At 34.3% G+C, this 16,664-nt stretch overlaps 1 protein-coding gene across 3 annotated transcripts in view; it reads right to left on the bottom strand.

Annotated features, from left to right (window-relative positions):
• LOC128192106 (A-kinase anchor protein 13-like) overlaps positions 1 to 16,664 on the bottom strand; it is a 28,087-nt gene that overhangs the window by 1,927 nt on the left and 9,496 nt on the right. The window contains exons 1-13 of one of the 3 annotated variants that reach the window (XM_052864560.1): positions 12,953 to 13,072; positions 10,163 to 12,208; positions 8,770 to 8,908; positions 5,640 to 5,722; positions 4,893 to 5,057; positions 3,707 to 3,853; positions 3,289 to 3,441; positions 2,953 to 3,036; positions 1,916 to 2,061; positions 1,655 to 1,769; positions 1,443 to 1,532; positions 262 to 423; positions 111 to 128 (exon numbers count right to left, since the gene is read on the bottom strand). In XM_052864560.1, coding sequence (XP_052720520.1) covers positions 111 to 128; positions 262 to 423; positions 1,443 to 1,532; positions 1,655 to 1,769; positions 1,916 to 2,061; positions 2,953 to 3,036; positions 3,289 to 3,441; positions 3,707 to 3,853; positions 4,893 to 5,057; positions 5,640 to 5,722; positions 8,770 to 8,908; positions 10,163 to 12,136 — 3,276 coding nt within the window. In that variant the 5' untranslated portion in view covers positions 12,137 to 12,208; positions 12,953 to 13,072. Of the gene's footprint in view, positions 1 to 110; positions 129 to 261; positions 424 to 1,442; positions 1,533 to 1,654; positions 1,770 to 1,915; positions 2,062 to 2,952; positions 3,037 to 3,288; positions 3,442 to 3,706; positions 3,854 to 4,892; positions 5,058 to 5,639; positions 5,723 to 8,769; positions 8,909 to 10,162; positions 12,209 to 12,952; positions 13,073 to 16,664 lie in introns of those variants that run through there. The other 2 variants (XM_052864559.1, XM_052864561.1) reach the window with 2 other exon arrangements.

Below are 16,664 nucleotides of genomic sequence, written 5' to 3'. Positions count from 1 at the left end.
AAAAAATATTTTGTTAATGAACAGAATGTTTGTTTATGTTATTTGTATCTACGAAAATATTATATAATGGCTAGAAATAAAGAAAGTTTTTAAGAAAAGGACCATTTTACCATATCTTCTTCAATTTCCTATCATATAACAGATGAGGTTTAAAATACATTGGACAATCAATATAAACTGTTTATCTTTAATACTTATCTTCTAAAGTTCTACTCTTAAATGATACCTTATTTTGGAAATTTAATCCCATTAAGCTCTTACCTGTCCAAGCGTCAAGAGGACTGCATGAACGGAAGTGAACTTGATGTTGCGTAGACGCTTTGTTGCCCAGTTCTGATCGCTGAGCAATGGAGCTACCTGCATCTGGCTCGTAAGAATGTCACAGACATCTTGTTTATGCCACCCCAAAACTTCCATAGCGACCTGAAACAAAAAAAAAATGTGTTAAATTATTATCTTTTAAATAAATGTCTTTGCCATGAGTTGAAATATGACAGAGAACCTACTGTTAACTGTAAACCAAATTTAATTTGCGTGCATGACATTTCCCCGATGTTCGCGAATATAATTTGTTGCGAAGTAGTCGTCAATTCTTTCTCTTTTTTAATAAATTCGATCAGTGTTTGCAATCTATTCAAGATATAATTCCTACAGTCAAGTATTTTTTACACTGTTGCGCTGAAAAAATATAGTTAAAATAGTTTCATTCATGGTCAGCATATACACTATTACATCAAATGCTTAGAAGATCGATGCATATATAATACGTGGACGGAAACAAAGTTGATATAGGATTATGTTTTAAAAATTATTTTCCTACAAAAAATCTACATTGAAAGTAGTCATATGCCTACGCTAGCTGCCTCCTCAGTCTTTTTCGAGAAAGTATAGGTCATTCTTCGATTGACATTTTTTCACTAATGAATACTGCTTACATCATAATAATAATTTCATACTTTCATGATAATCGTTCGTTAGTTATCACAAGTCTCTTTTAATTACTTATTGTGTAGGAGTGGTTTTTTTTATTCTTTTCTTTTAAATGACAAAATAATTATGCAGCACATGCACAATATTTTTGATACCACTCATGTACACTGTTTAAGCACAGGTGTGTGTAACATCATTTTTCTGGTGACCCAAGACTAGCGGTTATTTTTGCAACGGACACGAAAAACAATATACACGAGTTCCTTAACAACTTCAGTGATGTTAATTTAAAGATCGACTGAGCACAACGAAAATCCAAGTTATTTAAAAGTCGAATATCTTTGATATGGGGTACTATAGTAACCCTATCTATTCTATTTTCGAATTAAACTAAATTTTGATTGTAAAAATGTGTCGCTACAAACCAGATTATTTCCGATGAATCGCGAAATAATGTCGTCACAAATAAAGATTTGGTTTACAGTACGCGAGTTATGGACGTTTCGACTTACCCTTGTTACTTCGATTTTCTCAGTCACTGTGTATTTCTTTTCGGTTGACTTTCTTTTTATTGATCGAATCTGGCTAACTGTTCGTGTTTTCTGTAATAAAAAAATCCCCCAAAAATATAAAAATAAAATATTCTAAAATCAAATCTTATGTATATATTTTAATTTTTTCGTTTTAGAAACTAAAAAACTCCGATGGTGATAAGTTCACTTACCGAGTTAATCTGTTCCAGAATTTTCTCAATTTTCGTTTTTGCGTTCATTATGGCCTCTCTGTCGTGGTGGTTGGGGGAGGTCGCTCGGTGCAAGCGTTCAAGCAACAAAGGATACCTGTAGAAATTGTTTATTTTTGTTTAAATCAATTTTAAAATATACAGTTACCTTTTTTAATAAAATAAGCCCATTTGCACAGTCTGTATTGTTCTAATGTTGTACGATTGTACACGTATTTCATATGTACAACATGTAATACTTACTTCATAATTCTTTGTACGGGAACCATCAAAAATGACTTCAGATGCATTCTCCTCAAAATGGGATGTTCGTCTTGGCACACTTTTAAAAAGATTCGCAAAATGTCCTTTTCTCTCTCAAGTTGCTCAAGTAAGATCATCGCCAGGCTCTGGGAAACCAAACAAAAAACAAATTCAATTAATCGTTGAATGGACATCGATTAATCACTTAGGATTGACAAACTTAATTGTTAAAGTATTGTTTTCCTCTGTACCCAATTTAAAAATCCCTTCCTGGTAGACAGATATTTTTTTAATAAAGCGATCTGAACCGATCTCAACTTTTTTTTTACAGTTTCCTAATAAAATTTGAGTGTTATTACTCGTGACATGAATACAGTGTCCTGTATATGCCTTGGTTAACCAAATAGTAACCTTATATAATGAACTGGTTTCCTTTTTTTATTAATCCAATCGCGTGTTATATAATCTTTAACCTTGCATTGCATATTAGAACATCCTCCGGTGACAATGACGTACATTTGCATCACCCTTTGGCATAAGGTTGATAAAAATGAAATATCTCCACATATGTTCTGTAATCTCTCTTTATTCTGAAATCAATCTCTAAGTGTAACAATAACTTAATGAAATTTGACTCGGTTAAAAAAAAAGCTCAATATTGCACTGCGAGTCTCGTATCAGCAAAAAGCGATGACGTCAGCAGAGACTATCTGTAGAGGAGCGGAATTGATGAATATCTCACGCTCTTACACGTTACCCCTTTTTAATGTAATTAAACGCTGACCATGGACTATTGACTTTCTGCCTTGTCTGGGATTAGGTTGTACACGACTTTGAGCGGTAAAATGACGACATATTAAGCTTAAGCGCTCAAATCGTGAAGAAAGCCGAGAACTATTGATCGAATTTTTCATTAAAACAATAGTAATGAGAGAATCTGATGTTCAGTGCAATAATGTGAAAAACTCTATAAATTGTACTAATGTTTTAGATAGAAGACACAAAAAGGCAAAAAAAAAAAAAAAAAATGGTATTACCTGATTTATGCAGTAGTGTTCGAATGTGTAGATCAAGTTGGTTGACTTCAAGAACAAGTCGCCAATGACAACCGTTGAAAGAAGCTGAAAAGTGAGAAAGAGATTATTGAGAATGATGCATGTGTAGCATTATTGTCAAACCAATCTTGTTAATGAGTTTTCAGTAATATGACAGTGTAACGCTTTATTTTAAGTCGTATCGGTAGTAAAGCTATTTGTTCACAATCATAAACTCCACGAATTCTTCTTTAAATTCATAGAAACTTAAACTTCTTTTGTGCAATGGTTATTCATCTTCTTTTTTTCCATTGTCAACCAAACAAAAGCATGTTTTACCTCATCCCCTGCAACAATGGCGGCTTCTACAGTCTGCTGAAGACGATCTGTGAATTGCTTGTTGACCTCAATTAGCTCCTCCAGGTTTTGAAATATAACATCAAGCTGTTCACACGTCAATAGACCATTATTTTTCATGGGTTTGTAAAATTCCTGAAACACGCATATCAATTTATTGAAATGTCGCAGTTGTTGAAGCTATATTATAGAAAGTTCTGCACGATTTTAAGTCAATATTCTCAGAGGGTATATTTAGAAGTTTTTATCATTTTTTATTGCATTCAAGATTTCTCATTCAACTGTTTTAATTATATCATTCATCGAGGGTTTTTTTCAGTTTTGTGGTAAAAAATTTCCCCCTCCCCCCCCCCCCAAAAAAATATATATATAATAAGTACAAAATCTAAATAGTGCGTACCTCTTTTAAGATTTTAAGATCCCTTCCGTAATTGATTTCTGTGTCCCTGATTTCCAGTATGGTTTCTCTGCGCTCTTTTTCATGTTTCTCTTGATTGTATTCGGGGTCTCCAAAGCTCTTCTCGTCTGCATCAGTACATGTCTGACCCTATGGAGAAAACAACCACTTATTTCTATAATAATATAATTTTACTCAATTTGCTTTACATGTATCTTTGTAAAGGAATTCAACTTAAAGTTCCATGTAAAATCAATCTTTAAAAAAAAACAACAATGCAATTGAAAATAAACGATTGCATGATGTGCATATTTAGTATTGCAGACTAATAGCTTTGAAAAGAAAAAAAAATTCAATGGTTTTCTTATTGAAAAAAATATAATTATAAGTGTTGTACATTGATATGCACAATGAATTCACACCCAGAAAGAGAACGTAACAAGCGTTAATCCATTTAAACAAAATGAAATGTAATTTAGCGTTTTAACATACCACATCGTAGAAACTAAGCACCATGTTTATATGTAAAAAATCCAAACAATGCACTGATAAAGAATCAAAAACGGTATATCGCATCCCTCCTAGAGAGCGTTTGACAAAATTCTATACACAACATCATCGTAGACTTGTTTTTATATTACAGCGACAGATTGTAATCAATATGATGCTTCTAGCCCTCTGATTGGTCGCTACTTGTCCAATCTAGTGACACATTACTGTGAGCAGAAGTCAATCTTTCATCGGGGTTTGTGTATAGAGAAAATCTTTGTAAACTTTTAATAAATTATATTTGTTTCCATTCTTGGGAACAACATTGTATGTATCCGGTGGAGCATACATTGTATTTTTCCCCTGTATGAACATTGTGGTATCTAAAAGATCATCTTTAGATCTTGTAATTAAAATAGGACCTGCTTCAAAATATTTGAGATTCTAGTTGCTTAAATATTACATGTATGTAACTGCATGTAACGACTTGTTTTACGATTGATTTGCTATATCAGTCCTGTTTCTAATTTTAAATCGAACTGAAAGGTAAATGAAAAAAGAAAAACAACCAAATTTTAAGGATAAATTTACACAATTTTCTCTTTTTGATGACAATGCCTGATGATGATAAGAATGATGATCATCATCATCATGATGATGATTATGATTAGAGTGATGATAAAAGCAACCTTCTGTTTACCTCTGATGTTTCAAACAGACTAGTTTGACTGAAGATACTACTAGAAGGACTGGGTGGAGCATCCGGGATACTATCCGGACCAATGACGCCACTATCTGTGCTGACGTCACTGATGTTACTCAGACGATGGTTTATCTTTCGGTAAGGGTCCTTTCCAAAAAAGTTCTAAAAAAAATTGAATTATGATTTTATAACAAATTTTTTTAACGTTTTCTTTTACTTCAGAAACATGAAAATGGATTTTTTTCCCATCACCTTTCTATTTCTTTAATAAGTAGGCAAGATTTACTGTGGAATCATTAAATTTCGTTGGGGCCAATTTTCGTGGATTGCTTAAATTTTACAGGTTCGAGGGGACGTAATTTCGTGTATTCTATAAAACCTTCAAAGGAAATATGATTTTATTACCCTAATTTATTAATTCGTGGAGGATGTGAAATCGTGGATGAGAGGTACCCACGAATTCCACGAAAATTGAGCCACCACGAAATCTAAATATTCCACAGTATATTTCAAATAGAGTAGACAGTACCAAACATATTTTTAAAATCAGGTATACGTATTTTGTCATTAACACTTGGAATCATATTGATTTTGTCTTTCTCAATTAAAAATTCTTTATCTGCATTCTTTATATACTTTTCACGTTCAAGCTTTAAGTACATGTACTTTGTATATTTTTGAATTCCATATTAAGTTAATAGGGAGTAACTTTACATGTATAGTTAAATTAGTTTTCACACGTACCCGTTCTTCTGTATCTTCTATGCAAAACTCACTCCTACTGTTCGTACAGTCTTCTTCTTTAGGAATTAGAAAATTATTCTTCACTGAAGAAAAAAAAAACGGAATTGAAGTTCAAGAGTCTCATCAAATACATGACAGTCTGGTAGATATTTTGATTGTTCAGACTATATAATCACACCATTTTCACTAAGCATGCGCGGATCTAGAGGAGGAGGGGGGGGTCTTGAAAATTTCTTAAATTTACACAGTGAAACTACCGAAAATATGCCTCGGACCGCCTGGCAAACTTAAATATCCCTTAGAACAACCCCCACCCTCCCCCCTCCAACATATTCTGGATCCGCGCATGCTAGAATTTTAATGATGACGGTGCAGAATTTTTCATAATTTCTTTTTGCATTTAGAAAAGGGATGTTTTATCTATGATATTAAGATAAAAGAACAAAATCTAATTTCATTAAGTAAGCATGCACACCCTTATGATTGTTTAAATTAAAAAGACATCTAATTCCATAAATATCACAAGATTGGAATCAGATTAACCAGTTTTTACTGGTGCAAATTTTTAAACAATTATAATTCAATAATTACGGGAAATAATTACAGAAGTAAGGAGGACATAAACGCACAGACGTAAGAAAATTGACCGAACAAAATTTCCCAGTATATCTACATAGAAATGGCACGTACGAGTTCGAATTTAATTGAGTTCAGCACTGAAAATCGGGAACGTAAAAAGATGAAAGTTAATCTTACTAAATGGCCGAACCCAAAATTTTCCAGAGGCGACTTACAAATTGGGTACTTTAGAATCATTAGAATTCGTTGTGGCTCAATTTTCGTGGTATTCGTGGGTATCCCCCCACGAATTTAAATCCTCAACGAAAACAATTTTAGATAGAGTTATCTTTGTTACTGAAACAGTAACCGACGCATCCACGAAATTACATCCCAACGAATGAGCAAAAAAAGTCACACTCCACGAAAATTGGCCCCCACGAATTTAAATGATTCCACAGTAAAGATACAGGTGTAAAACTGACTTATATGAAAAACTAAGCTTATTCTAAATGCACTGTAAACTAAAAAGGTTATTTTTTCGCGTGGGCTGTAAGCGTAAAACTGCGCAAAATACACTCGCGAATCAAATTTCAGAGTGGAACATTCCGCGAACTCATATCTAATACCCATGCGTTTTTTCTGAAAACATCAGCGTAAATAACCACCTCTAAGGTATATTGTGCTTTCATTTACATGTATATGTAGTATGCTGTTGCAATGAATATTTTTTTTTCAAAGGTTATAAAAAAGATATTGAAAACATGATGAACAGTAATTGTGCATGTTCATGCATTTCTGCACCAAGACTCCTATGTCCATGCATATACTATTGATTTTTTGATACAATAACACTGACACCCCATACAAGGCGTTTTTGTCAAATCTGACGACTCGCTGACACGATATAGATAAGTGGTCTGCTCTATTTGTGCATCGGATTATCTACTCCATTTTAATTTCAGCTAGCATTGTTTGATTTCCTTGACAACCAGTACATCCGAGATTTGAAGACTTTTCATGCGTCCCACGACCTGACTAGGTCTTCAAGACGTTTGTTTGTTGCCAAAAATGGTCGTTTGTTTGCGTGCCAAGAGCATTTAACACTGGAAACGGCGCAACCCGACGGTTGTTTTGAACGTCAGTGTCGTTTTTATATAGTGTAATTACTCGTCAGCTTTTTGATTTGGCCAATTTTCTCCAAGAAATATTTGCCGTAGATTTTTACAAAACATAAACAAGGTCAAGGTTACCATGGAACTTACTATTTTTTTAATTGTTTGATTAAAAGGGGAGAAAAACGATCGCGCGAATTACAGTAACTGTCATTTCATGGATACCGTTATTGCAATATTATATGCTATTATATTCACTTTCACTTCTACAATTTACTTGGTTTTAAGAGGGCTTAATGGCCATAATTTTCTTTACATTCATTGGTCTAAAACTAAATTGTCCAATGAAATATTGCGTTTCTCGTATGTTCGGTTATGCCTTCAAACTGAAATCTTCGCTTGGTAACACTCAATTTGATATATCTGTATCAATTCGTCGCTGAATCGTATTTTAAAACAATTATTGCTGGGGGTTTGGTGGGGGTTCGATTAATACGGTGATTTAGCTATCCTCGAAATACCATATTCACCTTGCCTTCGGCTCGCTACTACAGCACTGCTCGGGTAGCTTATTAATCATCGCTCAAAAACAGCTACAATAAATTGTATAACATTGTTTTTAATTGATAAATTTTTGTCTTTTTTGTTTCATGTACAAAAGTACAACATATCAACATTGTCTAATTTAAACAAAAAGCATCGGACATTTAACTTTGTGTGTCTACAATAATGATTAGTTCATCATAAGACAATCTGTACGCGTATCTTTATGATTAGCGTTCGCAAAAGCACGCACATCTGCTACCCAAAGATAAACCAATTGAACTAGATGACTCCACCAATATGCATGTGTATTCCATTGCAACGTTTTCTACGGAAAAACAATTTGAGATTTGACACGTACAATAACCTTATAGAATGACTACCCTATTGGAAGAAGTCAATGGGCTTATGAAAATAATAATATAATAATTTGCAGGCTGTTTGGACCGACACGTCCTACGCAGATAGCTCTACCACGTGTCTCGGGGTACATTGAGCAGTCGTTTCGCCACTCATCATGGGTTATCCAACCAGAAGCGATTAAGCATAAAGATCAGAGAGTTGTCGTTTTCGGACGTAAAAAATCACAACATGGCTATATGAATGTACATCTATGATAATGGATTTAACTTTTTTTTAAATTTACCGCTTGTGAAATTAACTTTTTATGATTTTACTCGTATTAGATCCTTATTACCCCTTTGTTATACCCTGTTTTTAATGTGTTTTTAAATAGTTGTTGGGATTTTTGTTTGTTTTTGGTTTGTTTTTATTTTTAGTTGGTGAGGAGGGGAGGAGGTCTTTTGACATACATGTATAGTAGGATTCTCCAATGAATCGACATCATTTGAGTTGATTGTTAAAACATGAATTGTCTAATATGCAGAAATACCAACGACCACCGATTAGCTTACTTAAGTTTTGGTGAAGCTTATTGTCAATTCGTCTCGATGAGCCATTGAAGGGATCACTTTTGTAAGGTCGCTGTTTCCTTTCCCGCCGTTTTCTCTGAGAATCTGTCGTGACGTCAGAAGTAGAGCGGGACACGACCAGCTGCATGAAATACAAAACACCTCATTAGGATTGGGTAGTCACCATTGATAAAGAAGACATAGCCGATACTTAGCATGTTACACTAAATGAACTTTCCTATATGTTGGATACAACTTAATCAATAAAATTGTTACATTAAGACAAACGGAATATCAAACTTCAATTTGTTCCATTATGTCACAAAGTAGTAACAGAGATAAAGCTTTCTAAGCTCATTGGGCTAAAGTTTGAATGTAAAGTTAAGTTTAAAATACTGCATCAGTTGTAACTCATGTTTTTGTCTTCATCATAGAATTTGCAAATGAAATTTACAAGACACCATTTTTGTCCGTAAGGAAACTATATGATGACGAGATGGATTCGCAGAATATGACAATAAAAAAACTATTGAAAATAAATTTTATACCATGTAGATTTTTTTAGAATTAATTTTTATAGAATAAAAGTAAAAGGGGACATCTCTTTAAAAGAAGGAAAAGGTCATTAATTAGGACACATTCCACTTTTACATAATGATATTTAAATAGGAAAATTATGTCCAAGTATACTGAGTATTTGGCCCATACATATCTGTTATGCACCTAGATTCATTGAATCTGAGGCTATTATGGATCAGATACCTTAAGCTATCATTTTTTTGAAATATTTTCATTTATGATCGGGAGGAAAAATATTCTTTCGAACTTCGTATTCATCAACAAATTCAAGTCAAAGACACCGATTTTCTCCTTATTTCAGTACTTTATAAAGGAATCCTTCGGACTTCGTACTACATATATGTACGAACAGAACAGGCTATTTATGTACACCATTAAGGGTATCGTTCACAAACAGTGGGTCAGGAACCCGGATGTGATCAAGAGCGCCTTCCTAAAGTGGTTAAACTAACTATTTTGAATTGTCGGTTAAAGAACTGTAGCATCTCTGATTGGTCAAAATAAAGATATGCCCCAAAGAAGTATTGTCATCATGTACAGAAGATAATAGCCAAAGTCCACTATAATTTGTCTAATTTGTCTTTAGTCTAATGTCTATGGTATTAGACAAAATAATGCTAAAATATTAGATAAGTCATAAGAGATTTTTATCTTAGTAATATCAAAAAACTTAACAAAGTAGCTTTCTAAAATATGTGTTTATCATCAGAAAATAAATTACAAGCTGTATCGTTTATTCAATACGTATGCGGATGAGAAACTAGACAGATCACTGGTTTCCAACTATTATTTATAATCGAAAATGAGAGAGTCTTACCTTGGAGTCCGATTGGAACATGTCGACAGATTCACAGTTACACCCTGGCTCAGTGGTACATATATCAATCTCCGACCCATGGTTCGAGCTATCCGTCGAGGGAAAGCTGAAAGAAGCAAGATCGCTAGGACTGTTAGGAAAAGAAAACGCTCCTGGAGAGAATGGACTAAAGTTGTTAAAGTTAAACATTTCACAGCTGTGAGACCTGTTTAATGGGAGATGGATTGGTTCCGGTTTCTTTGCATCAAGTTTCTGTTCACGAGAGTGGGTCACTGTGTCAACGGACAGTGAAGACGTGAGTTTTGGATGTGACCTCACAGTCGGAAGCCCTTTGTTTGCTCCTTGGTTCATTACATCTGATCTGGACTTTCTTTGTTTGGTTGGCAGTTTACGTTTACGTGCCGCTCGAAGAATGATTCGACTATTGGAGCCGTTCTTGTTGCCAAGGACAAGTGCTTTGTTAGAAGGATTGGTTTCTTTTGGACTAGAAACTGTTTGGGGGTTTATTGCACTAGCAGGTTTCGGAGATGGATCCTCATCACAAATATCACTTGTTTTCTGGATGCAACAATTACAATGATTTTCGAGTTTATCTTTACTTTTTGAGCGGATCCCTTGTTCTTCCTCCTCCTCTGTATCTGTAGCATGAGCTGCCAATTCGATGTCTGTGGAAAATATGTTTAGTGTAGCATACACAGTATTTCCATCCGTGGAAAGTTCCAGTGGATCAACATCCTCCGAGAATGACTTGGATGGTGTTAATTTATCATCTCTTCCCGGTGTTCGTAAACTTTTAGAACGCCTTGGTGATTGGATGGAAACTTCTGGTGTTCTTGTGCAAAATGATTCACTCGACTTTAACCTTTCTTTCCTTGTCACAAGCTTTGATACTTGAGTATTATCAACTTCTTCGTTATCTTCTTTCTGAGTTTCTCCGCCAGGATGAAAGTCCTGCTGACTAGATTTGTTATCATCATTTAATGTCAATTTTTCTATACTTGGTAATTTTCTGTGAACTCTTTCTTGCGATCTTGACCCCTGGTTTATAGCTTCATGTACTATTTTCTCGTGTTTTGATTCAAATGAATTTTCAACATTACTGCTTGTTGTAAAAACTTCAACACTTTCATTCGAGATGTCATTAGTTGAGACCCTTTGTTTTTGCGTAGGGCTTACACAGGAGCTAGGTTCCTTGGGTAATCGTCTAGATGACGTCACCGTCGATGCACACTTGTCCAAATTCTTCATGAAAGACTGTGGTATTTTTTCTTTGTTTCGGAGCACATCTTTTACATATTCTTGTCCTTTTTTCAATTTTTCTTTACGAGATCGTTTAAAGTCTTCAAAACTTGGAATAACAAACTTTGAACGCCTAGTTTTTGTCCGACCATATGTCTTTTCGTCATTTAATTTCAAAGCTACTTGTATATCATTGAAATTGGGATCACTGGTACCCGTCAGAGACAATGACCTTCTTGCCCTTATTGCTGCTGGGTTTTGAGACTGCATAGATACTGAACATTCAGAGTCATTTCCGCTAATCTCGTTTTCTTTATTATCCTCCTTCACTGGTTTAGAAGGACTAGTCAAGTTATTTGTTGACTGGAGTTCTTCCTCGAGATCAATTTTGGAAAGGTCAAGGTTGGAGAAAGCCTTTTTCAATGTTCCCCTGCTTCGCCCTTGCCTTTGAGCAATTTTCTCCAGTAAATTACCGTGCTTATTGAGATACTTCTTGAAGAGCTCATTGTTTAACATCAACTCAACACGGGGGGAAACAGACACTTTCTTTAAGTCGCCCTTAACAAGGGTGGTCATCGGATCATTTTCGTTTTCTTGAACAGGACGATGCTTTCCAACTGGCGGCTTGCCAAGAGGTCTGGAGGAATCCCGGATATCATTATTTGTGTTACTTACTTCCGTCATCGTCTGCGAATTAAGCTCAAGATGGCTCTGAGATGTTTGTGAACTAACCATTACGGAGCAACGAAGGTTTCATCCCGACCTGAGCAAAGGTAGTCCTTCTTCCCAATCTCCAAAAGCCATCTCCTAAAAAAAAGACAACATATCGCTGGTTAGTGGTTTGTTTAATTTACGGAAAGATGGGAATACTAGAGGCACTATCTTTAAGTGCATGTTTTAGATATTTAAGCAGCACTCTGTTTGCAGGTGAAGACTGCATACGTACACACATGTCTATTTGCTATAAGGCAGCGGTCGTGTTGTTTCATCAAACAATTAGATTTAAACCCAATACATCATCAATTTAAAATCTTTGTTATAGGTGTAATTTAACGAGCCTTTGAATAAATAATGGTTACCGCTATGAAAACAGAAATTCCCTTTCACACATTCAAATTGTTATCACATTCCACAATTGATCTTTAAATATTTCGCACATTTGGCAATATGAGCTAAAACATAGCATTTAGAGTGGAATTCCGAGCAAGAGTCGTAGTATCTCCGAAATTATTCAATGTAGAGTAACAAAAACCCAACAGCACCCCACACAGTATATAAAATTCCAGACACTTCATTTAAACGTAGAGTTTGAAATGAATTTGAAGAGGATTTCTCTTTAACAAATGCTTTAAGATCCACACAATAATCCAAAATACTTTGACATTCCTTCTTGGTTAACAAATACTGATATTGAAAATTACATGTAACTTGAATGTAAAACAATTTCAAAACCTCATAAAGGGAGGTACATGTACAAGACGATTTTAAGGGATTTAATGGGTGGAACTACTTGCCCTATAATTTCGGTAATAGTGACGTAAAATTGCTTACCACTGTTATGGAATACACAATAATAACACGCTATTTGTCTCGCACACTCAGTGGTCAATATCCAGTAATGTTTTAAGTCTAGGAATCAAAAAAGGTACCTTTGCCGACGATTTCCACGTAATCAAAGATTAAGGAGAAAAACATCTTGCAAAAGAATGCTACCCAACAACTGATAAAGGAATTGAAGCTATATCAAGCAAACCCTATTCATAGTTGACGGGAGAAGATTATTTTGTTTTATTGTCAATTCTGTAAACAGGAACAAATATTTTAGATATTTTCATTGACTTGAAATCCAAGAAATTAACTAAACAAATACCACAACGTGTTTTAAATTTCGTTAGAGAAAAAACTTTAAAGAATTCAAATATTTTCCAGACACAATCCTAAGATGAAATTCCTGTTTTTCTTTAACCTGGCAAAAGTCCAATTGGTGATCCTGCCCCTATTTTTTTTTTACTTATATAATATATAGTACATTTTCAAACCAACGGACGTGAGAGTGACAAAATATAAAAGTCAATTCCATGTTAAACACTCGAAAACAGGGGTACGTGAAATTAAAAATATCTTCAAAGCTTCACCAATTACTTTTTCCTAAGAAATTTTCAGGAATAAGAGAGACATTAAGTAGACAAATATAAAAATGTTAGTCTTGCAAGTATAGGGGATTACACAGAAGCTATGAGGGGATTAACTCTCTTAGTGGTTAATATGTAATATGATAACGTACTTAAATGTCGGATTAATTCTTCGGTCTTTTCACTATGTATATTTCTTTGAGTAAATATTGAGAAGAAGGTTTATTCGTCAATAATTTCACATGTCAACATTCCATTCCGAAAATGAATGTCGACATGTTTCTATTTTAAGAAAATTTGGTTATCTATTCAGGGTAGAGTAATACTCTACAAAGGGAGAAGATGAACTTTCCGACAAAGGGTGCATTAGGATTGTTCAGTGCAATTGAAATAAAAGGTTATCAAAGCAAAATAAAACCCGGAAAGCTTTATCGGTGGCAAATCTTTCACACGCCGAAATATAAAGACACAAAATGCTTGCGATGACGATATTTTCTGTATCGTTAAATTGCAATTTCGTCACCTGGAATTCTCTAATTCCACGACTCTCCATGTAATTAATTGCAATGACTTTAGGCAATTACACATGAAATAAAAAAGTTCGACCGTTCGAGTGTGATATAACTAATCTAGATTTTTCTACGCCGAATGTAGTCTTTGCTTATTATTTACAATGTGAATCACTGCAAAAGCTTTCATAACCATAAACAAGATTTCAGTCAAGAAATTAATATCTTTCGAATTGTTTACAAAATAGAAGGAAAAAAACTGTCAGTTTTGGCGTAATCAAGGATGCTTTATTTTCAAAAGAGTTTCTCGAACAATTATGTCTTGGAAAAAATTGAGAAGTCCGATTTTTTAAAGAATGTTTTGATTGGCAAGAAAATAAACAAGGGAAGCAAGAGATTTAGAGAGATAAAAAAAAAAGACCTTTGAACAATCCCATATATACAAAACCACTGAATTACAGATGCGATATTAATGCATGGGACATTCATTTTTCTCCATCGTGAGTCTACGAATTCCGATAAGTCGAGCACTGTTTCACCCATTCAAATCGATGCATTTTCCAATACTGAGGACGAAAACACTTCAGATTTCAGATACAATCCCAGATTTTTTTCAATTGATGCGCAGAGACTGCAGTTTTATGTATTAGTTTCAAAAGAGTAATCCCCTCCCCATTTTTTTTTTATTCTTCAGTACCCATAGAACTGTCCTTAGAACTTCCTTGTTGAGTTTTTAATGTTGGGGTTTAGTAAGAGTTTTCAACAAAAAAGAGTGTTAGTGATCAAATATTATATACACAATACACAGGACTGACATTATTGTTAATTTTAGATATATTTGTTAATTCATATCAGGCATTGAAATACAAATTTGCATTTCATTGAAGAAATATCCTTTCACCAAATGCATTTCTACAATTTTTTTTTAAATTTGTCAATGCATTACGAAAAATATCTTAAAAAGCAGTGTAACAGGAATAATCGCAAAGAAATTTATAGAGAAGAAATCTTTCTTTCGACGTTTTCGCCAGTGTGTTTTTGGCTTCAATTCATTTATTTGAATGAATCGCAATAAATAGTAAGATGGATGGGATTGCCGTGCACGTGGATTTCACGGCTGTCCATTAGGTCCGCAATTCACGAGCGGAAGTATGTGACAAACAAGAGAGATAACTCATGTCGATAGGCAGAAGTGAGTAGCCTTAAACTTGAAAGGATGCATGAAAATTGACGGGGAAGACAGATGGACGATACAGCAAGCATACACGGAACTTAACCACAATTACTTTATTAAATAATCTTCCGGGAACCATTTTTTTAAACGCAGATTGGTCAATAGATTACCGTGTTGCCCTTGATGACAAATAGATAAAGAGTTCCGTGCGATACAATGTGAGGAAATCACTTTTACCGCTGTATAACTACGCTTCTCAGCTCTTTATCAATAAACCATTAGGGGTTTGTAGTTCAACGAAAACCTCATTAATAGCATTTATGCATGTTACAGTCGGAATGATGTGTTTGCTTTGCTTAGTGTCGTAATTTTTATTTCAAATTTAAATTACAGAATATGTAATAAATTCACTGCATGTTATTTAAACAAACAATGTTTAGCTACTTTTTAAAGTTTATTTTTTTAATAATGTCTTTTGAGGATGTATTTTTTTTTTTCGTTAGAACCAAAATATTTCATTGCAAGTGATCTGAGTGTGCTTGGTAAGGAAGTTGTTAAACTCCGTGAAAAACATGAACAATGGGTTTTTTTTATAACCCTCCACTTTACAGTGTAATACATGTAATAAAATTTGTGGCTACTTTTATTCGATCGGGCGACCTGTTACCAACCATCGATAAAACTTAGGATTGCACAATTCAAACATTTTTTATATTCTAATATAGAATATAACGGTAACCAAAGAGGTAAATATTAGTTGTTTACTATAGTTATAATTGCTCGACATAGTTCGAATATCCATGCAAGGATTATCCCTTTGCTTTTTCGAGAAGGGTGAGGGTCAAGGATTCTAACTCAAAAATCAGTTCCCAAACCCAAAATACATATCTTTACTATTATACCACTTGACCTACTTACAATGAAATGTAGGTCAATGGTTTATGCTACTGGGATTAATTTGATATTCATATTTTTCAAAAGACCAAATTATGCCGTCAATTTTCGCGAGAACATCTTCAATGTCATTTCAATGACGTGATATATGATCCTTATTATACGCGTAATTGTATTTTAAAAGCTGGCATCGTTTTTAATTAAAAAAAAAACTGGGTCAAAATTATTATATCATCACTACTGCCATCAAATGTTTTAGCAATGGTTTTTAGTTCAAATGTTACGTAATTTTTGCTTCTTTAGAAAGGAATGGTCCTTCAGCATTGAGACTGATGCAAAAGCTGCTTCAACCTTTAGGAAACAATCAAATTGCAAGGAATGTTTTCGTGTCGAAACTAATTCCAATTATGTCATTGATTCCGGCAACTCTTGGCCGCGTCTAGTATTTAGAAGCGAAGGGCGCTGGGTTTTTTTTCCAGGAATCTAATGTTGTTCAATATCGACATTTTCTCCAAGTCGGCATTAGATTAGGTCTGTCTTTGATTAGCGACCTA

This window comes from Crassostrea angulata, chromosome 7, assembly GCF_025612915.1.
Source record: "Crassostrea angulata isolate pt1a10 chromosome 7, ASM2561291v2, whole genome shotgun sequence".
Lineage (NCBI taxonomy): Eukaryota > Metazoa > Mollusca > Bivalvia > Ostreida > Ostreidae > Magallana > Magallana angulata.
This window is presented reverse-complemented; position numbering and strand designations above follow the sequence as displayed.